At 27.7% G+C, this 27,833-nt stretch overlaps 2 protein-coding genes and 1 long non-coding RNA gene across 13 annotated transcripts in view; all 3 read right to left on the reverse strand.

The window, feature by feature from the left end:
- The window catches only part of LOC148235604 (uncharacterized), a 36,337-nt gene extending 26,404 nt beyond the window's left edge, over positions 1–9,933 (reverse strand). For all 11 annotated transcript variants that reach the window (XR_015809434.1, XR_015809435.1, XR_015809436.1 and 8 more), the window contains exons 1-10: positions 9,791–9,933; positions 9,565–9,712; positions 6,958–7,039; positions 4,059–4,145; positions 3,778–3,826; positions 3,564–3,693; positions 3,390–3,499; positions 516–641; positions 313–444; positions 122–250 (exon numbers count right to left, since the gene is read on the reverse strand). Coding sequence is in view for 8 of the 11 variants with exons in the window: in XM_088185075.1 (XP_088041201.1) it covers positions 122–250; positions 313–444; positions 516–641; positions 3,390–3,499; positions 3,564–3,693; positions 3,778–3,826; positions 4,059–4,145; positions 6,958–7,039; positions 9,565–9,712; positions 9,791–9,866 (1,069 nt within the window). In the remaining 3 variants the exon portion in view is untranslated. The remainder of the gene's footprint in view (positions 1–121; positions 251–312; positions 445–515; positions 642–3,389; positions 3,500–3,563; positions 3,694–3,777; positions 3,827–4,058; positions 4,146–6,957; positions 7,040–9,564; positions 9,713–9,790) is intronic.
- Positions 9,934–15,567: 5,634 nt separating this feature from the next.
- LOC148235606 (uncharacterized) lies at positions 15,568–17,192 on the reverse strand. The gene is made up of 4 exons (XR_015809437.1): positions 17,072–17,192; positions 16,032–16,128; positions 15,895–15,974; positions 15,568–15,820 (listed from the first exon to the last, which is right to left on the reverse strand). It is a non-coding gene; the product is annotated as an uncharacterized LOC148235606 (long non-coding RNA).
- Positions 17,193–17,276: 84 nt separating this feature from the next.
- On the reverse strand, positions 17,277–27,763 carry LOC148235607 (uncharacterized). The gene is made up of 26 exons (XM_088184798.1): positions 27,606–27,763; positions 27,386–27,527; positions 26,681–26,762; positions 25,953–26,039; positions 25,729–25,777; positions 25,500–25,629; positions 25,326–25,435; positions 24,655–24,783; positions 24,456–24,584; positions 24,108–24,236; positions 23,660–23,788; positions 23,361–23,486; positions 21,731–21,856; positions 21,572–21,673; positions 21,033–21,161; positions 20,836–20,964; positions 20,638–20,766; positions 19,907–20,035; positions 19,711–19,836; positions 19,506–19,631; positions 19,389–19,439; positions 19,171–19,316; positions 18,925–19,094; positions 18,649–18,779; positions 17,486–17,614; positions 17,277–17,419 (listed from the first exon to the last, which is right to left on the reverse strand). The coding sequence occupies exons 1-26, from the start codon at positions 27,679–27,681 to the stop codon at positions 17,277–17,279; spliced, it is 3,084 nt and encodes a 1,027-aa protein (XP_088040924.1). The 5' UTR covers positions 27,682–27,763.
- Between the last annotated feature and the right edge of the window lie 70 nt (positions 27,764–27,833).

The raw sequence follows: 27,833 nt of genomic DNA on the forward strand, positions 1-27,833 counted from the left end.
TAAAAATATGTTAGAAATCATATTAAAAATATTATTAGAAATCTGTACCAACGCAATATTAAATAAAAAATAAAATTTAAACAATGGCATTCACAGATTAAATATTGTAAATATCATTTACCTTTGCATTTTTGATTATATATGTCCATATAATATCCATCTTGGCAGACACACTTAAAACTGCCTTCTGTATTTACGCAATTTTGATTTTCTTTACAATCGTGACTCTCTTCCTTGCACTCATTCACATCTATATATTTATATATTTAAATTATAATTATTCTGTAACGATTACTTTTCACTAATTCTTACCTTCGCAGGCACGAGTTTTTTCGTTTTCATAAAATCCGGGTTTGCATTTACAGTTAAAGCTTCCAACTGTGTTTATACAAGCTTGATTAGTTTTGCAAATTCCGTCTCCTTTTTTCTCACACTCGTTGATATCTAAAATATAAAAGTAATACAGTGTATTTCATAAATTTGAATCAACAGTCACAAATCGATAATGTATATACCTGTACACTTATTAGTTTCTATTTCGAGTTGAAATCCATTTTTGCAAGTGCAAGTAAAACTGCCAGCAGTGTTAACGCAACTTTGAAATTCACTACACGGGCTGAGTGTTTTGCACTCGTTAATATCTGAAAAATTAAAGTATAATGAATATACATTAAGAAAAAATAAAAGAAAAAAAACATAAAATAATAAAATTAAATGATGAACTCTGTGCAATACCATTCATTACGAAGATTTTATGATTGTTTATCTAGTTTAATCAATGTATTCTTCTAATCTTCAACACATTATGTACAATATATTTAATTTTCATAGTTATAACACACCTAGGTAATCTGCAATCTGATTATTTATATTCAGGCAAATCGAACAAATGAAATTTATTGTCGTGTAGCAAAATTTTATTTTTAAATAATAATTATGTACAACTGTTGTCACGTTGATGTCGGCCATCTTGTTTTATATTTAAATGCTTGTTTTTCATTGGTCGAAACAATCGAATGCATTACCAGTTCGAAAATCAATCGCAGCAAATTCAATTTTTATTTTTAATATTATATTTAAGTGTATTATTATACACCGTTCATACAAAGCGATATGATTTACAGAGTAGAGAATAAAACGGAGAATGTTTTTATTTTAAGTTATGCGCGTCCGGTAGCGGAAGCGGAAACGAAGGTTTAATTATAATTTAGTAGCAGTTAATTTAGGTATTCCATCATTTAAGTCATTTTAGTAAAATCATATTGGAATATATTTTCACTAGTAGATAAACATTATATTTTTACCAGTTAAAATATAAATTATCTCGCAGGTGCAAATAAAATTATATAATTTTAACTTTTCTTTATGTATTAATATATATTTAGCAGCTTATCATTATTGTTTCGATGTATAAATGTAACAGTGAATGTTTATTTTTTGTGGGAGCGCTTGGTAATGAGCGTTCTCATTGCGCCGGCTCGATTTTATTGCTTTTGACGTGGATTTTTGACTTCTGAGAAGTGATAATTGTTTTTTGTACTCTCTTGATCAAAATTCAGTTTAGATGTGCTTTAGTCGATTCTCATTTATTGCTTTTGACCTGAATTGGAAATTCACTATATGGCAACACTGAGCAGCAAAGAAAACATGACTAATTACCAGATATTTTTAATGCAGAATTAAATTATTTCGCATTAAATATGATTTCAGAAAATATATCGCAACGGTGGCTTATATTTATATTTATTTGTAGCATAGATAGGGTTAACTCGTATCTATTATTATTTATTCAAGATAATATATTAGAGTATGCTCGGGATAAGGATGCCGGTTTGTTATTGTGTGCGTGTACATGTATATGAGAGGGAGAAGCGATGTAGCGTGTACTTCGTTTTCTCGCTTTCTCTTTTAAGGACAGTCGCTGATTCGTCAACGCTGGTATTCGTCATTAAAGTGCAGTGTGGCACAGAAGTTCGATCTTATCTAGCGATTTATTTTAAATAATTTTGTGTTGATATTGGTTTAACCCAGATATGCCCACTGTCCCATGGGTAGGTCACTAAGCTCGTGCCACTGTTTTTTATTTATAAATGAAATTTTAAGAGAACAAAATTTCTTGGGCATATCTGGGTTAATTGATATCAAGGCTTCAAATATACACTGTAAGTTATTCGTTCTCTTACCCGTGGATTAAAATATTTTAATTATTTTTCCATTAATCCGTACGTTCTTGGTTTTTTTACACTATTCTCTGTAAGGCTTAAAAAAGTTATTATTCTTATCGTTGCGCCAATGATAATTTTTTAATTTATTCAATGGACTTAATGATTTAATAGAGTCGTCGAGCCATTAAACAATCTGCGAATAATTTCTTTCCCATTTTATATCTTTTTGCTTTTGAAGAATAGCTAAAAACTTCATTATTTTTTTGACTGGTGAAAGATTTTGAATTTTGCAAATATTTAATTAATGACATCAATGTCTGGTTTCTTCGATTATATAATATATTTTTAATTGTCCGTTGAAATTTCCAACTTATCTCAGATATATGTATCATATGTTAAATAAACATATATTTTCTTTTAAAATAAAAAAATTAAATATTTTGAGCGAAACTGTTTTGAGCCACACAGTTCACGCACACAATAACAAACCGGAATCCTTATCCCGAGCGTACTCTACGATGTTAAAAAATTGATAAAATGCCATTTTTGTCATGAGGCCCGGAATCATGGTTTTCCCAGGGCACGGGTTCGCTCTCGGCGGGTCTGATTGTGACTGATCTATGGATTTTTACGATCAATTTGTCACTATTTTTATGGTGACTTTTGTGCAATTTGAAATAATGATGTCTTGAGAATCAAATTAAAAATATGTTTTAGAGAAGCAGCGAGACGCGAATTAATTCAGGCCTAGAAAAACGACCCCTTTTCAACTTCTTAATTTAAATACACAGTTTTTTTGATGGTCATTGGTGAAGACAAAGTACAAGAAGAAGGAAGCGACTGAGCGGAAGGCGAAATAGATTCATTAAAAACAGAATGGAAAGTCAGCAATATTTTGTATTGGCAATTGTTACTTTAATAAGATTAAGAATAAATTTCGAAGAAAACAGTAAATATTAGAATTAAGTGCAATATATATTTTACGGAAAACAGAAAATAGCCATTTATAGTCCAATTTGACTCAAAATTAATAATATGAAAATGCAGCAAAATTGTTGAGAAGCTATCGAAAATAAAAAATGAAAGTAAATATTAGGCAGTTAAACGTTGATATTGAACAGGAAAGATTAAATCAGTATAGATAAACGAGTAGCTTATAAAAGCTAAATAAATGCGATAAAGTCTGATATGTTACAAACGTAGTTTTACAATGTAAATAAATACCAGAACAAGTTGTATTGTCACTTTGAAGGTCGAATCCTTCTCGGCAGGAGCAAGAAACTTCGCTCTTTTCCTCAGAACACATCTGACTACACGGATTATTTATCTTACAACTGAAAAATATTACATTTATTGTTAAATATTATTACTTTTATGTTTATTTTTTAGCATCCATACCTTTTTAATGGTATACAGGAAAATGTATCATCTAAAAGCTCATAACCTTCTTTACACTGACATACAAATGTTGTATTTAGTGGTACGCATTTATGATCACATAGTTCATTTCCTTTTAGTTGACAGGCATCTGAAACATTATTAAAGCGTGTAAATAAATATTAAAAATAAAATAAATAAAAAGTATTTTAAATATGTCTTTTTATTTAAATACCTTTTTCCTCAGTCGGTGATAATTCAGCAGCCGTTTTCTCTTTCATATACTTATTTTATAAACACAAACATTAAAAATTAAGGTTATGTTGATTATTTGCATAATTATTATATCTAGTTTGAGCGTTAATATATAGTGTACAACATATTAATAAATTATATTTTAATATTTTTTTTAGGATGGAAAATTTTATTTTATTAAAAATAAAATATAAAAGCAATTTAAATGTAATTTTAATACTTTTTAAATAAAAGCCGCTTAAACTAAGACAGTATCTATACCTTGCAACATGCATTGGATGTTTCTGTTCCATCTTCACACGTGCTTGAACCGAAACGAATTCCTATTATGCAATCTTCGCAGCATTTCTGAAAAATTACTTTATTAAGCAATGTTCAATACTACCACATATAATATTGCTATTAAAAAATGAAAGCTCTAGAGTTAATTTTTAACTCTTGCGACTTTACATTTTGAGATATCTCGAATAAGATGGTTTAGATATACATCCTTAGCCATAATAATGGGGCACCCTTTAAAATGACAAATGAAAATTAAACGAAATATTTTAGTGCGTAGTTTTAACCGTAATTATGAGAACTATAGAAAGTAATTTGTCGCTTTTAATTACTCACTTGAGTTTCAAAGACCATTATGTTCAATTGCGTATTTCAGCCTTTATTTGTAGTTATAATTTTATTTTATTTATTAATTTATTTGGAATATGATATAAATGGGTAAATATAATTTTATTGCATTATCATATTACATATTATTGACTGAATATATCGAAAATTAGTAAATACCATAATTGTTCACGACACGCTGTCCAAAATGATATGAAACGGTTCAAATGTGGTTTTTAAAAATTAACTATTTGAGGAGTATCGCCGTACATGTACGGCGGTTGATCTTTCACTGTTTTGAAGTAAGCTAGATAGTTATATATTTACATATACAATAATTACATACATAACTAAATAAATAATAAACTTTATTTTAATATATTATTTTTTTTAATTTAAATTTTAGTAAATGATTTCTATACAAAATAATAAAAAATATTTTATAATAATTAAAAGCCTCTGTATTAATATAAAAAATCCAAAAAAAACAAATAATATATATTAAATAAGTAAAATAAATTAACAACATTTAAAAATAGAAGTGTTAAAGTGAATTATTGAAACATACTAACGCAAAAAAGTAGTATATTATATCAAAGCAAAGAAACTAATAAAATCACTGATTTTTATTATTATTATTTACTATAAATAATTATGGAAATATACGTGAAATTAAATCACTCCTAGGTGTACTATAACAAATTAACAAATGCTTAGAAATTAACTCGCTATTCAAAAGGTTAAAGCCTAGAACTGGAAGATAATGAGAGACAACTGCATAGGATGATCGAATGTTGGTTCGCGAGTCCTTTAAAAATCGTTGAAAAATGTCTTCAAAGCCTCTACAAGCGAAAGACCATCCATTTTTTTGCGGTTAGAGTGGGCCTGTAAACACCGAGATTGGGCGATAATCATTTGGTCTATTTACATGAATCCAACTTAAAAGAAATTTTAAACTAAAATTAGTTAATAATATAAAAAAATTATAAAAACTTAATTTATTCAAAAATTCTTAGCCAATATTTATTTTTAAATAATCATCCATTTTATATAGTTTTTGTAACTCCTGGTGCAGTACACGTGCATCGAAGAGTCGGAGAAAAATATCTAGCTGATTGGGTAGTACCCAAAGTCAAATATAGTGGCGGAAGCGTTGTGTTCTGGGCTTGCATGGCAGCAGCCTGTACACTTGCGAGGGTAGGGTATGAATAGTGATATTTATATTTCAATGTTGGAATCTACTTTAATGCATTCTTACTGAAAATATTTTCAAGCCCAGACTGATTTCAGCAAGAGAACGCTGCGTGCCATACTTAACAGTAAAAAACAAGGATTGGTTTGCAACCCAAATATTATGGGGAAAATTAAAAGAAAAGGTTACGCAGCACAATTGCAAATCCAAAATTGAGCTGCGAGAGAAAATGCAGATGGAATGGAGAAAATTGTGTCCGTCTACATGCAAGGCACAGTTGTAGTATGCCAAAAAGAGTTGCAGCTCTAATTAAAGCTAAGGATGGACCTACTAAACATTAAAAATATGCCCAAAATAAACACTTTAAACAACTTTTATTTATATTTTTACTATTTTTAAGATATAACACATCTATTTGGGTGCCCCATTATAACCGCCAAGCCTGTATACATATTTCAATTTAATATAAATATGTATTCTATTATACCTTTTTAAATCATAAAAGTAATTTATTATGTCGGTCACATAAAGCAAGTATAACATAAACTATTACACTTTATCATCTTAAAAAAATATAATAAAAAATACCCATTTGGTCCATTTGATTGATTTGATTGTTCACTTCCAATAATGAATAAGGTAGTGGATACAAATTTATAGTAACCGATTAATAAACAATCACATTAGGATTTGGTCGTCAATTTTTATATATTTTAATTTACATACTTCATTAACCAAAAATAAAGAAATATAATAAAAATAGCAGCAAATAATTTACCATATTAATATAAATTCAGAGAAAAATGCATGCAATATTTTTTATGTAGCATTAGCGTTTCACGATATATCATAATTTAAGGTATTGTTTATTTATTTTAAGTCATTTAATAAATATGTACCTAAAAATGAAATAAATAAATTTATTTTAAGATTTTCGTGGATAATTAATATTAACCAATTGCAGTGTATAAAAATATTTGTAGTTAGTAGATATAAAATAGTCCCATTAATCTTTGCGTTTTTCTTGTATTTGCAAAACTGTATCACTTTTTTTTCACTGTTCTATGTTTGGATTATTTTCATTCTAATATTTTCAACCCTTAAGTAAATAAGATAAAATAATGGAGATAAAGTCATAAAAAACGACATTAAAAAATTTATTGCTTTCAAAAATACATTATTTTTCGAATCAGATATAAAAAAATTGCTTAAAACGTGGAGAAATTTTGTAGAAAAGATACAGAATATATAGTTTAGTATTTTAATTTTTAATTCATTTAACTCGCACTTTAAAAACGCAAAGATTTATGGAACAATCTGATATATTGTACATTTACCGTAATATATGTAAATAGTTCTTACTCTTATATCTCCGATTAATCCAGTGCAGTGTTGATTAACCTGAGCAAATTCTATTCCAGCGTTACAATCCTTTTGACGTTCACTTCGAAAAAAATAGGTTAAAATAAATCATGTAAATTTATGAATTAAGTGACTTTTTTAATACAGGCAAAATAAAAATATATCTATTCATTTTTAAATTCTACTCTATAAATTGCATTACTTATTTAAAAAAAATATTATATTATATAAGTTCTTCTTAAGGTTAATTTTTAATTCATAAACTCTTAAAAGTCATTAAAATTATGTTTTAATTATGGATTATATATACATATAGTACATTATATATACATATAGGCTTTGGATGTGTTCCTTAATTTTCTCAATACACAGCATTCAAATATAAAATTTACAATAGAACTTAAAGAAAATTGTCAACTACGCTTCCTGGACACAACAAGTATACAAAATAAGTCAGTTCTTTAGGATATACAGTATTCCGAAAAAATAAGCACACTAACAGATATCTACATGCGAATTCCCACCACCATCCGGCACAGATTAAATCAGTAGCAATCTCTCTATTCAATAGAGCTAGAGTGCTGGTCGACCAAGAACATATTGACACTGAACTCTAAATCGTGAAAGTCGCACTTCAATCAAATGGTTTCAGAAAATGAAAAAAATTACATAGAACATGTACGTCTTCTATACATCCGAGGGGTGACAAAAAGATCAGAAGAACCCTAATGAAGCACATTACATTGGACAATCTAATAGACGCATCTCACACCAAGAGAATGAACACACAGTGGCGTAGCTAGGGTATGTGCCGCCCAGGATCATCCTTAAAATTGCCGCCCCCCCATACATTTTTTGCAGGGTCATAAAATCAGCATTTCTTAAAATAATAAATTGGTTATTATTAAGCTCTTGTTATTCGTGGATTTATGTATGTTTTAATGCATTCAGAGATAAGAACCACACTAAACGATCCCATCGCGAATATGCCGCCCCAAGGCAAGTGCTGCCCGGGGCGGCCCGCCCCCTCCGCCCCCCCATAGCTACGCCACTGTGAACACAAAAATGCTATTAAAAATTTCAATAGTAATTCTACTCTGGCCGAATACAGTTTCATAGAAGACAACAAAATTTATAGCACAAAGACCTTGGCTAAAATTAAAAAAAAAAATTCTTACGCTTAAAATATAAATTCACAGAAATATTGTTATGAGATGATAATAGCATATTATCAAAGTCTTGGCTTCTGGTTTCGGAGCATTTGCGAAAAAATCGCATAAAATTGTCATCGACACACCAACATAGACCCACTGAAACGTGTATATATGACAAGGTCAAGGACCAGAGCGGCTGTTACAGAAAATTCGTGACCATGTCTGGAGCATCACAGCCGAAATATAGAAAGAAAGTAAGTGATGTATACATTCCAAGTATTTGCATATAATGATGACGTGGTATTACCAAGTAAAAATAAACAGAGTATCATCAGAATTGGAAAAAAATAAAACATGTTTAAAAACACACTAAAAAACTTTATGTGTATGTAAAATTACACACTGATTTTAATTGTAAAAATAATTTACTTTATAGATGAGAACTCTTTTTTAAAAATCTGCGAAATTATATAGTTTATCTGTCACTTTTGCTTCGAAATAGTTATTTAAATTCATTTTTAATTACAATCTTATGAATGCTTTCGATATAATTATAAGGTAATGTTTTTGATAGATTTGGAACAATAAAAAAAAAACTCAACCAGTTATGTATACGCAAACAAAACAGAATAAAACTGTGTCATACTTAAAAATGACATACAAAGCAACAATGGCTTACTCGTATATTGTTATCAAAAAGCAGCAGTGCAAAAAGTACAAAAAAAACTGATATTTTAATACAAAAAGTAGCAAGGCTATGATATAAAAAATAATATTTAAGAAAGAAGCAAGAAGCAGATGCTCAAAAATTTTTAGATAAAACCACAAAATGGTTAGTTGAAACATATGGATGTGATGCTCAAAAATAAGACAATGATTCATTGAAAACGTGGATGAAACCTACTGGATCAGGATGAATCAAGAGCTGAAAGATCTGACTGAATATAAAAAAAAACTAGCTTTGATATATTACAAAGAAGATAAGGACTCTAGAACATTGACAAAATGAAGGTGATAGAAAAATAAATAGGACAATTTAAATAAGAAATGTATAAATAATTGTTTTTTATATTTCATGTTGGACAGATTAGATGCGAGCGATCGGTAGCAAGCGAGTATTGGTTAGAACAGTGGGCACCTCATGAATAACTAATAAAGATTTATCTTACATAAATGCACAAGCAATTTGTTTTATAAAACAAAGTATTTATTTTAATGCACATATCTCTTAAAATAATTCCCAATTTAGCTAGGAGATGACCCAAAAAAATAACGATTGTAAAAATTAAAGCTTAATGTAAGTCAGGCCAAGATCTGTAAATTAAAATAAGTAATATATATTATAAACCATAATCAGTAATACAAATTTATTTATAAACAAAAAAACTATTGCCAAGTATCAATCAGGTTTATGTTTGTTATTGATTGTTGCATATTTAGTGTTATTACACACTTTTTTCCTTCGTTACAGCACGCCATAGCCCTTTTATAACAATTTTCCGTGTCATACGAATCGGAATCCATTTCGCAATTATCTAAAATGTAATATTTTCCTTCGTCACAGCAGGTTTGCAGCTCGGACGACAAATCATCGTCATCATCTTTAAAGCACAGAATAACATTTTTGTTATTAAAAATTATCGCCTACTAGGACTTTCCCAATGATTTGTTATATCAACCGTCGTCTTCCTGTGCTGCGATTGCGATTAAAAGCATTCCGGCGAGGCAAACAGAAAATAACTTTTTCGATAACATTTATAACTAAAAATAGACGTGAGGTTGTGCAAAAACGACTGTTTCTGTTGACACTGATTTGAAAACTGATATAAAGTGGGGAACAAGCATCATTCAGTGGTTGCGAAGCAAAAAATATTTATTATTTATAACTGCTCGCTTTTTAAATAAACAAATGACTAAATATATTATTTTTTATGATAAAAATGTGATCTTTGACATTGATAAGCAACACGCATCCTTCTATCTGTGTTAAATGACGTATAATTATATAGGTTAATTAAATTAAAACCAGGTATATCATCTGGCTTAGATTGTACATTTATATTATATTATTATAATAAACAGTTTAGAATACGCATTATTTAAAAAACATATTATATGAACCGTTTTTTTAAAGTGGTATAAGTAAATTTAAAAAAATAAAATGTTTTAGTAAGATTTAATAGCCTCGTTTTGTATTTTATAATCACACTGTCAATTGTGTACAATATACTCATAAATTAATCAGAAAAAGTTACAATGTTAAATGTTATCGCAGGAATGTTTTTATTAAAAATTGAATAAGTGTCACGTTAAAATGTAATATTTGAAATATATTACATTAGCTGATAATAATATAAACGAGATTTTGAAGTTGTGGAAACAGCACTAAGGAATAAAGACCATTTATATACTGCTCAAGACTATTAGAATATGATTAATTTTTAAAGTTTATTGCGTGTGACTAAATCTAAACTTATTCATCGAGGTAAAGAGATAAAAAAATTCGGCAATTTTTTTTACATGTTACAGCACTGATTTGCGAAGCTTGTAAGCGGATATCATAACGAAAATAAAAATTATTAAATTAAATTATTCATAATTATGAAAGTGGTCTAAGTCAAAAATACGAAAAAATGAGTTTATTAATTATTTCGTGTCACAGTGTTAAATTAATATATTATGATGCAAAATTTAATATTGTAAAAAATGTGTTAAACGCAGTTACAACGTTCAACGGTATTCCGCTAATGTTTATTTTGATAGTGGACTAAGTCAGTTTGTAGCGTGAAGCAGTGCTTGTAACGTCGTTTTTACCTCTGTTGTACTTGCAAACTTATATTATGTCATCCATTATGTCATCAGTAATGAATATCTATTTATAACGTGTTTATATTTATAAACTTATTTTTATGTGGTATATGAGAATATGACCGCTAAATTTAAATAACACGTCAAAAATGGAAACGTATAAGACAGTTATCGTCTTCTAAAGAATCTCACCAAGATTTAATCTGTAAGCATTTTTAATAAATATCCAAAAACCTTATACATGAAACCAGATAAAATGAAAAAAGTATGAGAACAAGAAATAGCGGCAAAGAATACATCACAAAAAAATTGTTAAAGAAAAAATAAGTTCGTTACCGAGCTTTCCCACTGCGACTGTGCCGACACAATTTTATTGCTTTTGACGTGAATTTTTGCCTTTTAAGAAACAATAATAATTTGTTATTATTAGTAATATCTACAAAGAAATATATTTTTTTACTAACATGTCTACTTTTATTATTAATTTTTAGATTAAAAAGTATATTTCAGAAAAGCCAACTATAATTAAAATGGCTAATGTTTATATTTTAAATAATTTATTATTATTGAAAGTGGTATAAGTGCATTTGTAACTAAGAAATCGTTTATTTTCTATAGCACTTTTATTAAGTATAATATTATCCCTTTGAGAAGTATCACCGTACATGTACGGCAGTCGATCTTTCACTGTTTTCAGGTAATTCCAGATAGTTATATGTTTACATATAATATAATTGTTAAATATTTACATATATAACTGAAGAAATAAAAAATATTGTAATATGATTGTATAATATTTTTTTTTTTAATTTTTTTGTAAATGATTTCTATACAAAATAATACAAATAAATTAATATTACAAAAAATATTTTATATTAATTTTATAAAAAATATTAAAAGCCTCTGTATTGATATAAAAAATCCACAAAATCCGAATAATATGTAAAATAAATTCACAAAATTTAATATTACTAATACAAATAGTAGTGAAGTAAATATAAGCAATAAAACTAATAGAAGCACTGATTTTTTAGTATTATTTACTAAAAATGCAATATTAAACAATTATAAATAAATAGCAACAGAAATAATTATGGAAATATACGTAAAATTAACTCACTACCACGTTATTGCATAATAAAATTTAAGTTTATAATTTTTAAAACATTACGTTGGCCAATAGTTTTATTAACTTGTACTTATGTATTAAAATTCATCCAAAAAATTAAAGGTCGATGTTAAAAATTATTTAAAAGGCTTTTTTGTCAATATAATAATTTTTTCTTAAGTATGCTTCTCTGGTCTTGTTCCCAAATTATGCAATTGACTTTATTTTAACAAAATTTCAACAAGGTAAGCTGGGATATGATTAACTCGAGTCGCGTCGACGAGTACGCTTAAGAACGAATTTTTTTTAGATTTACAAGAACTGTTTTTGTATGCCAGATTATCAGCGCAAAATATTGGACAATCCCTAAGCACAGCTGTCTGACTTTTTAACTACATTTGCTCTCACCCAGATACTCGCAGTTGTTAAAGCTTAAATTTACAGGTGCCGTCGTTTTTGATATGGTCATCATATACTGTAGTGGTGTTATCATTGGAACTGTGTCGTCACTCCCACTCAAAATGGTCTATGCAATGTCTAGGTACTTAGTCGGATACAAACGTCTCGTTTGTTCATTATTAAGTGACGAATAGATTTGATGTTTTCACCGAAGTACAAAGTGATAAATTACTATGAGTCGGTTTGTTTGTCTGATATATATGTTATCACAGTCAGTGCAAGCTGTTTGTATTGTACACGCATCGAATTTTTTGTCGTTTTTTTTCATTGTCGGGAAATGTCGATTCTATCATAATTTTTATGCACTAAAACCTTGTAATATTTTTGTAACTTTTGTTAATTAACCCTTTGACATCGACTGGTATTTTGCACGCCATTTCGCCAGTCGGGCATCTTTTTGTTCTATGAATTATGAAATTAAAATTTTAATCTTGAATTATATAAAATAAGCACATTGCAAGGCTCAAAGGTTCATGGCACTTTTTGGTGCCCAATCCATACTGATGAATTTATTGATGACATTTACAGATGCCAAAGGGTTAGATCCGATGGACTTCAGTGATAACAGAGCCAAACTGTAATTTTATTTGCTGTTTTGAATTTTCTAATATATAAATTAACAATTCTGGCAACAGTGGTGAATCTATAGGCGTTCTTTCTATTTGTTTATAGCATTTAATTATACTTTAAACTATTTTTTCTTACGTAACACGGTTTTACCAATGTCACGAGAGGTTATCAAAAAAAATTATAAGTGACATGATATTAAAAATATTTTTTTTAGAACAATGTGGTATTTAAGAGATAATATTTATATATATTAAAGATGAATAAATTAAATAAAAAATAAATGATCATTTCATAATTAAAAATACTAATCAAGGAAACTATGTAATATCTCTATTTCGCATAGAAATATTTTAATTGCATAGAGAGATACTGTTATTATCATTATTATTTTATCGTTTTAATTAAATGTAATTAAAACTTATATAGAAATTAAATATTTAAAGTATCTAGCATTATTAAATAATAATTCTCAGATAAAAATATTATAAGTTTTTTAACAGCGGTCTCTTTGAACAATCCGTCTCTGGACATTTCTATAAGTCCAATTAGAGCAGTGAACGTCAGAGTTTCCACTTTTTATCTATAACTGGACTAACACAATCACACGTTAGGAGTTGACAAACAGTTACTGTGATATTACATAAATATTATGTACCTGTTAAAAATACCAGGATAGTGTTTTTTTTAAAGTGATGTTAATAATTGAGACAAAGGATGCACCCAATATTCATTGTTATTCTTTTCTTTTTTCTTTTTAAAATTAGCAATGCTAATATTGCAACTTCTTTGAGGTTCGATAGGCTTGGTATTTTTACCTCCAACTTAACCGTGATTTTATTTTTTTAAATTAATTAATATATTTTTAATGTATGTTAATTTTTTTTTATTATATGTATGTAATTTGTATCACTATCTAATTCTTTTTTTAATTTATGAAATATTTTTAATTACATACACAAGCGTATTTTCGTGTGAAGTATGTGACTTTCTACTTGTGACTCGGCTTTAGCACGCGCGAATGTATGTGTGTAAAAATTGGAAGCCTTGGCATTCACTGACTTAGGGATCCAATTACATTGATCAAGCTTGTCGCTGCGATGGTGTTAATCTAAAAAAATAATTCAAGTTTACATTTACATCATTTGTAACTATTATAAATAAATTATTTTCTTGTTGAATTACCATAAAGTCGAAACAGAAACACTGACATTTATAAGCTGTAATATTAATTCATAAAATTATTGTCACTGACAAATTTAATTTCAGTACTTACTTGAGTGATTATATATAATTATAATTCCGATCGATCATCACAGATTGTGTTTGTTTTGATTTCGTAAAACAAATTAAAATAAAATCGTTCATTATTACATATATTGATGACGCTTTTACTTATAGTTTTTAGTCCGTGTGATGCATTGGGCTAACGAGTGTTATGTTTCTATGAAAAATATACAATAAATGGATATTAAGTTTATTAACTAATATTTATAACGTCTAATGTACATGTCGAAATTTCGACTTTATTATTATTTTGTCTGTACGTGATGGTCTCAAATTAATGTTGCTCAATGTAATATATGTCGACATTTTATTCATGTCAATATGCCACTCTGGAACAAATATATGATAATAAAGTGTAAAGAGTTGAAATATGTGTAACGAAATACATTAAGCATTAAAAACATTTAGAATCACTTTATAAATTTAGTAAAACTGAAGTGAATTAAAAAGGATGTGGTTTTAATTTCTTATAGCTGATATGCGGTATTGCAATATAGTAAAAAGTTAGTCATAGCGTATATTTAGTTACTAAACTATAATATTTTTGTTATTAAAATTGTTTATCAACTAGAGACATCTAGAATCACTTAAATAAAAATAATGCTTTATTATTATTAAATAATTTTCATAGATGTCGCATAAATAACTTAAAATAAAATATTTTTAAATTAAATATATCTTCTTGATCGCTACTTATGATAGAACGAAATCAACTCTTTGATAAAGCTATTTATACTTGTATGTTGTACTTCAAGATATGCTTTTACAAATAACCTCATAATCAATAATATAAATATTTAATAGTATACAAATTAAAACATTAATAACTTTATCTAAATTAGTACAGTTTTTTGTCAGTTTCGCCTTTCATATTCCACTGTAGCATTTTTCATTCTATGCATTTAAATCAATTTAATATTTAATTTAACACATTGCATATCAGGCATTATTTCTCAAAATGCAGCCGAGCGGAAATTATAACCTAAACTTTTTATTTTAAATCCTAGCTTTTAAATTAGTCAACGCTTAAACTTCAAATTTAAAATACGATACGATAATGTCATTCCCATTGAACTAAAATACGCGTTAGCAACCGACGACAGCTGGACTTCCTTAGGCCAGAGCTTCCTCCAAGTATGCTTAACCCAAATTCCTTATCGAGCACAGGTCGATATCACAGAGATTATCTGGTATTAAGTGACATGTTTTTGTTAATTAAAAAATATGTTCATTAATAATTTTATTTGATAATATACACACATAAATAAATACATTAAAATTTATGAAAGTAAATATCAGATAGCCATAAATTAAGTAAAGAAAATGTCATTAAAATCCATATTTGGAAATTGAAAAATATATTTGATGTGATTCTGTGTAATTGTTTTTATTGACATTTATATAAAATTTTCCAGGATGTTGTATGTTCACAGCTGGTTTAATCAAATTAACGACAAATGATTGATTCAATTGGATTAATCTAAAATATGTTCATAAAATTATCATTCTAAATATTTAAGATATAACAAAAATATATTAGCATAAAATACTTGCTTGATTATTTCATTTAATTGTAATTGATAAAAAAACTTGACTTTTTCTCCTTGACTTTTGAATCTTGGAATATCTATCAACTGAAAATGTATATAATATGAAATGATTGTAGTTTTTACAATATTTTGAATACTCACTTGATATGGGTTTTCCGGTGATGCATATTGTAGATGATTTATTACAACCGAATAATATTTCAAATATTTTGTTTTGCAGGTTTCACATACGCATTTACTGTAAAATATAATTAATTTGCTTAGTTCGTACCATTAAAATATTTTTTTTATATTATTAACAACATATTTTAAAGGCAACAAATTTAATGTTTCTTTTTTGAACAATAAATAGTCAGTAATTTTTAAACATAATATTATTAAAATATGTTTATTTACTTATATCACAGTAACTTTGTCAGTAATGATTAATAACTTTTGAAAAATGGTCGGTCAGATCTGTTTGAAAAGCTAAACTAAATTATTCATTTAAAATTATTAGTATTATTCATAATACTATATGTGAGTATAGTATAAAAATATTTTATGACCGATCTTTAAGGAGCAATTTCATAATGTATAATATTGAAATATTACTGTTTTTTGTTAAAATATCAACAATCAGTAAAGCATTTTATTTATAGACATTTAAAATGAAAACTGACTATTAGTTGTCAGACTTATTAATTGTACTACGCAACAATTAACCAGTGTGAGAAACTAACAAAACAAATCTCGAAGCAAAGGCTTTAATTTCAAGCGTGAGAAACACTTACAAGTATTTATAGAAGAAAGGCATTTAATCGGCAGATTAAAAGTTACTTTTTGTTAAAATACATTTCTGGGTATTACGTTATTAAGTCATAAATGTCGGCGGGTTGATAATATTTTTTAAGTATCTCGTAAAAATAAGAGATTAGCGCTCAATGAAAATTGGTGTCAAACAATATTTAAACTACCGTATAAAATTTGTAGCCTATGGCAGCCAATTGTCGAAAAAATATTTCACAAAGAGAGCAGTCGTTAAAATATACAAGATTTCAACTTGATCTTTGATACGACTTGTAGATTACGACGGGAATAGCCACGCATATCTTTAAGTACACGAATTATGTGTCGTATAGGTTCAGTACGTGAAACTAATTCCTGTTTAATTAAATTATATAATTTATAAAAAGTACAACCTTCCCTGTAGCCTGTACCTATTTGGGCAGCTGGTACAGTTAAAACCACCTGCAAAATTGTTGCATATTTTATTCGGACAAGCACTTGGCCATTGTTCGCATTCATTTGTATCTGAAAAATAATATATATATATATATATATATATATATATATATATATATATATATATATATATATATATATATATATATATATATATTTATATTATTTAAGATTTATATCATGCAACTTACCTTTACAATGGCGCCCGTTATAAACTGTATAACCTTTTGGACATTCGCACGCAAATCCAATGTTTGTTCTAACGCATTGGTATGCGCAATTTAATGAACCGCAATCTATTGTACCTGGAACGATAATTATATATATTTTAAAATATCCAACACTGTGATCATAATATTAATATTTTTTACTTCTTTCACAACGATTATTAAGCTCGTTTAATTTGTATCCGGAAGCACAGGTACATTCATATGTCCCTATAAAATTACGACAGATCGTATCTGGTCCGCATAGTCCTGGGTTGTCGCATTCATTAATATCTTGAAAAATAAAAATAAATTCGAAATTAAATTAAACATAAATAAATCTATACAAAATACAATAAGTAAAAAAAACTGAATGCATTTTTAAACAATAAAATTATACTTTGGTTATTGTATTATTGAGCCAGTGAAAAAATACTTGAATCTCGTTTCAAGTCTATAAACTGCTGTATCAGTTTTATAAGCAAAAATATATTGTTTGTGAAACAGTTTTGCGATATATAAAGTAACATGAGAGTAAATAAATAAGTTATAGTTTGTTAATTTAAAAAAACATTTAATAACCGGTATTTTCGGATAATTTTTATAATTTTAAAACTGGTTTTAAATAGTTAAAAATGTTTATGGCGTACATATAAAAATGTGGTGTACTATCGAATTGTTCCAGCTCCTCGTAGCTATCGCCGAAAACATCTATGCATCAGGCACGCTCGGTAAGGAGCTGGATGGTTAGTGCAAAGCAAGCGTTCTAGAGCATTTACGACTTAGCTACAACGGTTTAGAATAAACCGTTGCAGCTATCTTGATTCTCTAAGGTACTCTTAATGTTTTTTTGAATATTGCAATAATATAAAAAAATATTTAAAGTATGACAAGACAATTTTTTACCGAGGAAACATTCGTTAAATACACCATAATTTTTGGCATAGAGAGCGGTAAGGGTTGCATGTTGTCGCATATATTTGCGTCGAATACATTTAACATGTATATGATTAAGTAAGTAGGATTTATATATCCATTGGCGCATACTTAAATCTGATGCTTTGATTATTGATGTAATTTTATTATGGTGGAATTGAATTCTAGCTTAAAGAAAAAAGAGCCAGTTTTTTCAGTAAAATACAGAAACACTTTCTTGAATTTATATCTATATTAAAATAATATTTATTTAATACGTAGCTCTTACATAATAAATACTTTGAAGCAGTAATCATTGAAATCACCTGAAATGGGCTTTTCTATTTTTTCGAATTTTATGGGATACAAAATTACAATACAATAATTAAATATTTTTGTTGATTTTAACGCACCATCGCATTGTGTTAAGGTACGTATGTTTTTGTAACCCTCAGCACAATTGCATTTATAGGATCCAATAAAGTTTTCACATACTCCATTATTACAAACGTTATTTTGACATTCGTCAATGTCTGAGCATGTTCTGTAAAAAGTAAAAACAACTTTATATACAAGAACACTAATAAATAAATTCAATTATACGCATTCAGATACGCGTGTTATTGTTGCAGAAAATTGTTTTACTATTTTCTGGTAAAAAGGTTAGTTACGATAAATAATATATAAACCTGTGATCAATACCGATCTTATATCCTTGATGACAAGAGCATTCATATTTACCACGGACGTTTTTTTCACAAAAATGATGACAAAGACCTATGTAGTTATAATTACAATTGTTTGGTATGCAACGGTATGAACCATCTGTATTTATACAAATCTCTTCTGGCCTACATACCTTAAAAAGTAATTAAGTATCATAATACAGTTTCTATACGAATTGAATACATTGACATGAAATATATTTCACCGACATAATATTTAGAGCATTCGTTTGTATCTTGACATCGCTTAGATTCATAGTCATAATCGTAACCTTTGTTGCAAGTGCAAGTATAACTTCCATTGCTGTTTTGACATTTTCCGTCTTGGCATACATTATGTTTACATTTATTTATATCTAAAAGGTGATATATATTTAACTATAATATTAATATTTTAATTATCGATATACGTGCCTCATGAAAATTACCTGAACAGACATTGTTTAAAAGTTCGTTTCCTTGTGAACACAGCAATTTGCCTTAAATACAATATTTAATTAAAATAGTTAATACAAATATTAAATTGTAAATACTTTAATACTAACAGCTCTTAATCGTAGCATAATATTGATAATTTTTATTTTTGCATACGCATTTGTAGGATCCGTCGGTGTTGACGCAATCTGCTTCTTTATCGTTACATATTCCTTCAGTTCTACATTCGTCAATATCTGATATGTGGGATATAAGTATTAAATATAAAAATAGATAAGAAAGTCAATATTGTTTATTAATAAAAATGTGTTACACCTTCACACGTTTTTAAGCGACTATTAAAATTATATCCATCTTTACATAAGCATACATAACTTCCATATGTATTTTTACACAGTTGATTTGAAGAACAAACATTTGTGTTCAAACATTCGTTAATGTCTGAAAAAAAATCACTTACAACAATGCGTTACATGATTGAAAATCACTATATTCCAAATAATTGATTTACCAGTGCAATAGCGAGAATTTTGCATCATTTGAAATCCATCTCTACACACGCATTCGAAACTTCCATTAGTGTTTTTACATTTTAGATTTACGTTACAAGTATGCTGTTTATTTTCGCACTCGTCGATATCTGAAATTAGTGATTATTTATTAAGTTTTTTTAAATAGTAAATGCCTAAAACGACTCTTATTTTGTCTATCAAAAAATTCGTTTGAAACCGAGTAGCGTATGTTGAGAATGGAGACTCTACTAACACTCAACGCGAAAAAGCCGAACGTTTTACTCAATACATGTGACACGCGCCTTATATAAATTAAAATTCAATACACAACCCTGCTTAATGACCACAATATGTAGTTTTGATGTCAGATTTATTTAAACTTCGGTACTGACCATCAAAAACACTGAAAATTCAGATCTTAAATACACTGAGAAGGGCCTGATTTGGTTCACGATTTAATTTTGAAGGGTTTCAAAGTCAGTTTTGCTGCTTCTTTCAAATATTTTTTTTATGTAATTATTTAATAATATTTCAAAAAAGTTCTATTCATAAAAAGGGTGAAAAATTTGTGAATGAAAAATTATAGAGCTAAATTGTTCGAAATAATTATTGTTGTTCAATCCGCGGGGCTAAATTTGATTAAACCTATCTCAAAATACACTTATTTGTTGCAAAAACATTCAATGGCTGTCTCTCGATAAAATAATAAATATATAAACAAACTTCTCACCTTTACATTGATTTGTTTTTCTGTCAAAATAATATCCAGTCTTGCAACTGCATGTGTAACTGCCTACGGTATTCTTGCATAATTCATTTTCTTTACATTTACTTGGTGTCAATTGGCACTCATTGACGTCTATGCATAATTATCATTAAAAAAAATGATGATGACTAGTATAATACATAAAATGTAAAAAATAATTACCTATGCATGTTTTATTGTATGAATCCAAATAATATCCATCTTGACATAAACATTTGAAGCTTCCCTCTGTATTTAAACAAGTCTGGGAAACTCCACAATTGTGAATCTTTAGTTTGCATTCATCTATATCTGAAACATTAAGTTAGTGCTGTTTACTTAGTAACATTTTTTAGCAATTAGCAATTTAAAATATAAACCTTCACAAGCCAGAATTTCAGCGTTGCGAATAAATCCATAATTACATTCACATGTAAAACTTCCGATCGTATTCACACACCTTTCATTAGTTTGACATGTGTTTTTATTTGTTCTACATTCGTCAATATCTAAAAAATATGTAACAAAATACTTTATTAATGTATTAAAATTATAAAATATAGCTTGTATTCACCAAAACACCGTTTTAATATTGGATTTTCTTCATAACCATCTCTGCACTTACATTTATAACTTCCGATAGTATTTATACATATGTGCATATCACACTTGTGCAAATTTAATCTGCGTTCAATGAATATGTATTTTTTTGCCACAAATATATTATATATTATGCGCTGATTAAAAATATATAAATAATAAAAATCATCTAACTCTTATTCATGTAAAAATATATTTTAAATGAATATGACCATATATGTAAAAATCAATTTTAGGAAATCGGCGAGAAATGTTTATTTGTGACAAAAAATTGTAATTCGTATTTTGATTAAATAAAAATATAAAGAAAATATCATACGTTTTTTAAAGTTTGGTTTTATGCATTTATGGTTTCCTACAGTATTTAAACAAAGATATCCGCTTGGGCACGGAAAAGGATCACGATCGCATTCTTTTATTTCTAAAAATATGCATAATTATAATATGTTTTAATATAATTTAGAATATTACAATTTACTTTCGCATTTTTGTGAAATTTGATTCAAACTGGATCCCGTTTGACATTTGCATTTGTAACTGCCTGAGGTATTTTCGCAGGTTTTATCTTTTGGACAAATATTTTTATCTAAGCATTCATCGATATCTGAAATATTATTTGTAATAAGCAGGTGCGTATGGTGAGATACATACCCTTTCGCTCGCTCGCGTGTTAAGCTTACGCGATTTTTTTTATGTTTTTAGACTTATAAATTACCGTGAGAACAATCTTTTGGAATTTCCAAGAATCGTATATTTTACTGTTATCTATTTTAAACTGGATAGGGTAGTTATATATATAAATATAATAACCTAGAACTAGCGCTGTTAAACGGTACGTGACAATTGGGCGACGGACAAATGGGCGATTCCGGTCAATTGGGCGATGGTTATTTGGGCGACGGTCATATGGGTGACAGAAATTAAAAAAAACTTGCACGCTTTGCGTTATTGTGAATATTAATAAAATATATATTAAAACGAAAATGTATATTAAATTATAAACAATTTTATTTTCAAATTATTAACTCATATTATAATTATATGCAATACCACGTAAATATTCTATGATATTTTTTCTATTGTACCTAAAAACTCATATAAAAATTCTGTGGTCTATTCTTTTCATAAAGATATCCATTCCAAAAATATTTTTTTTTTCTTTTTGACTTAATATGTCTGAATTATCCATTTATGAAGAATATAAACTATGGTAACTCAAATTAGTCGCTCTCAACAATGATCTATAAAAAACAATTACCTATAAATAACACATAAAATATAACCCACATGTCTATAAAAAGACACATACTTATTTTCTTGCTGTACTGAATTTTTTACCAAAAACACAATGACACTGTGACAAAGTGTTTTAAAACCACGACAAAAATAATTTTCAAAGACGCAACGAAACTTTTTGCAAATGTTTTCAGTCAAAATTCAAAAGTATACTGAGCGCTAGTTATGGGTTTTTATATTTATATATAACAACCCTATCTAGTTTAAAATAGATAACTGTGAAATATGCGATTTTTGTGAATTCCCAAAGTTTACTCTTACACTAATTTCCAAGGCGCAAAAGATAAAAAAAATCACGTATATGGCAAAATCCACGATAAACATGATACCCTCTGTTCCTTTGATTAAAAATACTATATTGTGAAAAGACTTGCTAGAAAGTGAGTGCTTTTGAAGGCAATGTTCCACTCCTTTTATTTATTGTAGTATGTATAAAAAAGGCAATTGAAATACAAACATCGCATCGCTATACTTCCAGATTGCATATAGCAAACGGTGTAAAGTTGCAAGATACGTAATGTTATAATAAAATAAAACAGGCGATAGAACCTTGAAATTCGATCGGACTTGACGTACTTTTTCGGTCTTGACTTTTAAGCGTAATTTTTCGTAAGATGAATCGTCATTACTTGGCTGTCTAACACAAATTATGCGTTCAACATGGCTAACCAATAACATGTTTTTCGTGAGAGATGAATTTATATCCAGTTATATAAATTATTTTTATTGTGAAAAAATATTTTTATGCAAGTAAATATATATTATAACACAAAGTGCAATTGATTATTTATATAAAATTAATGCTAGATTACCTTCACAGTCGCTTGTAATTTGATTCAAAATATATCCTTCTTGGCACGTACATTCGAAGCTTCCGATAATATTTTTACAAACTTTACTTTCTGGGCAAATATCTTTTCCTAAGCATTCATCAATATCTGGAAAATTATTTCTTAATAAGAAATTGTATTGGTCATTAAGTCAGTGGCTTGCATTTTTTAGTTATAAATTAAAGATTATTAGGTGCAAAAAAATAATTAGTTAAAATATTATTTGTAAAAGTTTCTAGTCAAAAGTTTTGGGAGCTGTTGCATTAAAAAATTAAAATAACCATTGCAATTATTTGTAGATAGGTCCTTTGTGTATCCTTTTAGACACTCGCATTCATAGCTTCCATTTAAGTTTACACATTTTTGAGTTAATGTGCAATTATGTTCTTCCTTTGAACACTCGTTCACATCTATAAAAAAAAGTTATGATTTAACTATAAATATTTTATAAGCAATGAGGCGCAGAAAATCATAGCTATATTTCATGTGAAGTGATTTAAAAAATATTGTATTATTTTAAATTTATTTGTGCCACCTATACAGATAGTACTGACCTTTGCATAAGTTTTATTTTATTGTCTAAATAATAACCCTTATCGCACACACAAATATAACTGGCAATTGTGTTTTGGCATATTTGTTTATTACCGCATTTGTATGTTATATGTATGTTATATTAGTTATAAAAATCTTATACGTATTAAAATTAAAAAAATATCTAATATATACCTGCGCAGTTTTTACTTTTAGCATCTTCTGTAAAACCTTTTTTACAATCACATTTGTAGCTTCCAATGGTGTTTGTACATATTCTATCGTTTCCGCATTTGTAGGTGCCCGATTTGCATTCGTCAGTATCTGTAATTATAAAATATTTTTTTTTCTGCAAATACTCAAGATCAAAAAAATCTAAACAATATAAGATACAAAAAATAAAAGAACAAATCACTCAATTTCTTTCTTTTCAATAATAATCATGTCAAAGCGAGATTAATCTCCCGTTTGTACGTACATATTTATTGGAGCTTTGTAAACGTTCATTGTATTATTTAAAAGGTAATAAATTAAGCGTTATACCTTCGCATAATTTTGTTAGATTATTAAGATTATATCCAGCCTCACATTCACATGAATAGTTTCCGATGGTATTTTTGCAAACTTTACCGTTAGGACAAATGTTTTTATTTGCCAAGCATTCGTCGATATCTGAAACAAAATAATTTTTGTTATATTAAATACTTTTTATAACTATCTGATTTAATTGAAAATAATATACCTTCGCAGTTGGTTTTTTCTTGGTTCATTTTAAATCCATCTTTGCAAACGCATTCATAACTTCCTTCCGCGTTTTTGCATTTCTCGTTATTCTTACATTTTTGTAAGCCGTTTTTACACTCATCGATATCTGTATAAAAAATAAATTATAAATATTACAATCCAACTCTGTGAGTAGCGTTAGGAGATACTGAACTTTTCAGTACCACTAAAAGTTAAAGGAATAAGCCAAGAAATGCACATTGTGCAGTTTTTAATGAAACTGAAGAAAAATTAAAGGTCCACGATCTTTCTGCGGGAACAGACGTTGCAGACAAACAGACGAAGGTGAGTATTACATATTATTGTGGGTTTTAAAGATTAAGAAACAAGTCACAAAAAAACATTTAATGTTAGAATTAAGGGAATGTTGCAGTTAACAGATAAAAACATTTTATAGCTTAATTTAAATAAAAATTGCATGCAGAAAAATTGTTGAAAATTTATCAAAAATAAGTAAATTAAAGAAAATATTAGGCAGTTAAACGTTACTACTGAAGAGAAAAGACAGTGCATTGTTTATGATATAGCCTTCTGATTTACAGTACAGATATAGGAGTAGCATATAAAAGCTGAACATGTGAGATAAAGTCAGACATGTTACAATCGTAGTTTTACAATGCAAATACATACCAGAACAAGTAGTATTGTCGCTTTGAAGGTCGAATCCTTCTTGACAGGAGCAAGAAACTTCTCCCTTTTTCTCAGTACACACTTGACTACACGGGTTATTTATCTTACAACTGAAAAAATATAGATTTATTGATAAATATAATTATTTTTATATTTATTTTATAACATTCACACCTTTTTAATGGCCTACAGGAAAATGTATCATTCAAAAGCTCATAACCTTCTGTACATTGACATACAAAAGTTGAATTTAGTCGTACGCATTTATGATCACATAATTTATTTCCTCTTAATTGACATTCATCTGAAATATTATAAGAGTGTGTAGATAAATATAATTATATACTGTATTAAAAATAAAAGAAATGAATGATATTTTATGATTATATTTGAATTTAAATACCTTGTTCTTCAGTAAGCGGTGGTTCAGTGGTTGTTTTCTCTTTCATATACTTATTTTACAAACATAAACATTAAAAATTAAGGTTAAATTGATTATTAGAATATAAATTATGTATATTTTGGGCGACAGTATATATTGTAAGACATATTTTTAATTTATATTTTAATTTATTGTAAAAGCAATTTAAATATAATTTTAATACTTAACTAAGACACTATCTTTACCTTGCAGCATGCATTGGATGTTTCTGATGCATCTTCACACGTTCTTGAACCGGAACGTATTCCTATTATGCAATCTTCGCAGCATTTCTGAAAAATGATTAATAATACTCTAATACGTATATAATTGCAAACAAATTACGATTTAATAATTAAAGAATAATTAAGTAAATAAAAAATGAAAGCTCTATGACAGTGAACTACACGCTATCCACTTTTTATCCAAAACACATTACTCACACAATCGTATTGTAGGAGTTGACAACCAGTTACTGTGTTTTTTGCGAAATATACCAAAATATTTATTTTTATAGCCGCATGTGACACAGAAAAAATCATTGAAATGAGTAAACAAATAAAGGCTAAATAGTAACAAGAAACTATACCATATCAGTACAAAGTTATTAATTGTTTATTGGAAAAAATGGTTCTAATTGGAAACATCAGAGAAAATGCTTGCAATATTCTTTTTTTTGTAGCATTAGTGGTTCACGAGATGTCGTGAATAAAATTATAGTTTATTTATTCTAAGTAATTCAATATATGTATTTTAACGTAATAATGAAAAAAAATAATTTAATTTAGTATTCTAGTGATTAATTAATATTAACAAATAATATTAAATTAATTAGTGTAAATGCATAATAACAATGTAGAAAAAACCCATTATTTATACTCGGTTAATATAATACATATATTTATTTATTATAATTCATTGGAAAAGATCTTACTTTGATTTTTTCGATTAATCCGGTGCAGTGTTGGTTAATCTGAGCAAATTTCATTCCAGCGTTACAATCCTTTTGACGTTTACTGCATTATTAAAAAAAATATATATATGTATATATGTCCATGCTCAACCAACTAATAGTAGTTGTTTAAAAAATTAAAGTGACTGCTTTACTACATATTGTCATATGGAACGCCAACGGTCTATTGCAACACACGCAAGAATTTTTTTTTTATAGTAAATTCCAGCATGTGTGAAACCGGCCTAACTCTTGTTAGGCAGAAAATAATTATATTCCAGAAATTTTTATTAATTTTAAACCATGTATTCCTCATTTTGTATTAAAAAATAATTTATAAAAAGTTGATAAATACATTTTGATATTTTATTTTTATTTTTAAATGCATAGAAGATTTTTGCATTTACCTCTAATTTATCATATAATTAATCAAAATGTTGTTTTTTTCCCAATCGATTTATACTCTGTACATTCAAGTTTATTTTATAATCAAGTTAGCATAATTTGAGTCTAGTACCCAGTACTTGCTGTATGTATTGTAATTATCCACAACTAGTAACAAAAACATATTAAAAATTTGAATCTTACCAAGGACTATTAATGCTAATTAAAACAAAATCTATTTTAAAACAACTAATGACAAATTACGAATAGGTAAAAGTATTTATTTAATTGATGTTTACGTACTTCTCTTCACTGCAACATTTCAAAGCACTCTTATAACAACTTTCTGTGTCGTAAAAATTTGGATTCAATTCGCAATTATTCAAAACGTGTTCTTTTCCGTCCCAGCAGCAGATTTTCAGATCGTATGCCAAATTTTTATCATCTTTAAAGCACATGATAACATATTTGTTATAAAAAATTATTACTAACTTTGATTTTCACAATAGTTTCTTATACAAACCCTCGTCTTCATGTGCCGTAACAACGATTAACAGCATTCCGGCAATGCAAATAGAAAATAATTTTTTCAATAACATTTGTAATTAAAAAAAGACGATGATTGTGCAAAAACGACTGTTTCTCTTGATACCAGTTTAAAAACTAAACAATGGTTTCGAATACAAAATTATTTATCATTTATGAGCTGATTACACAGTGGTTATATTAATAACAGTTTTACGATAAAAAG

This window comes from Plectrocnemia conspersa, unplaced genomic scaffold (genome assembly GCF_051122295.1).
Source record: "Plectrocnemia conspersa isolate PC_06_02 unplaced genomic scaffold, ASM5112229v1 ptg000004l, whole genome shotgun sequence".
NCBI classification, from domain to species: Eukaryota; Metazoa; Arthropoda; class Insecta; order Trichoptera; family Polycentropodidae; genus Plectrocnemia; species Plectrocnemia conspersa.

Coding starts and splice junctions, on each gene's coding strand:
- LOC148235607 (XM_088184798.1), bottom strand. CDS start 27,681: ATGTTATTGAAAAAATTATTTTCTATTTGCATTGCCGGAATGCTGTTA. Junction 19,440..19,505: donor TTATGCTACGATTAAGAGCT/GTTAGTATTAAA, acceptor ATTGTATTTAAG/GCAAATTGCTGTGTTCACAA. Junction 17,420..17,485: donor TAATAATCGTTGTGAAAGAA/GTAAAAAATATT, acceptor TTATCGTTCCAG/GTACAATAGATTGCGGTTCA.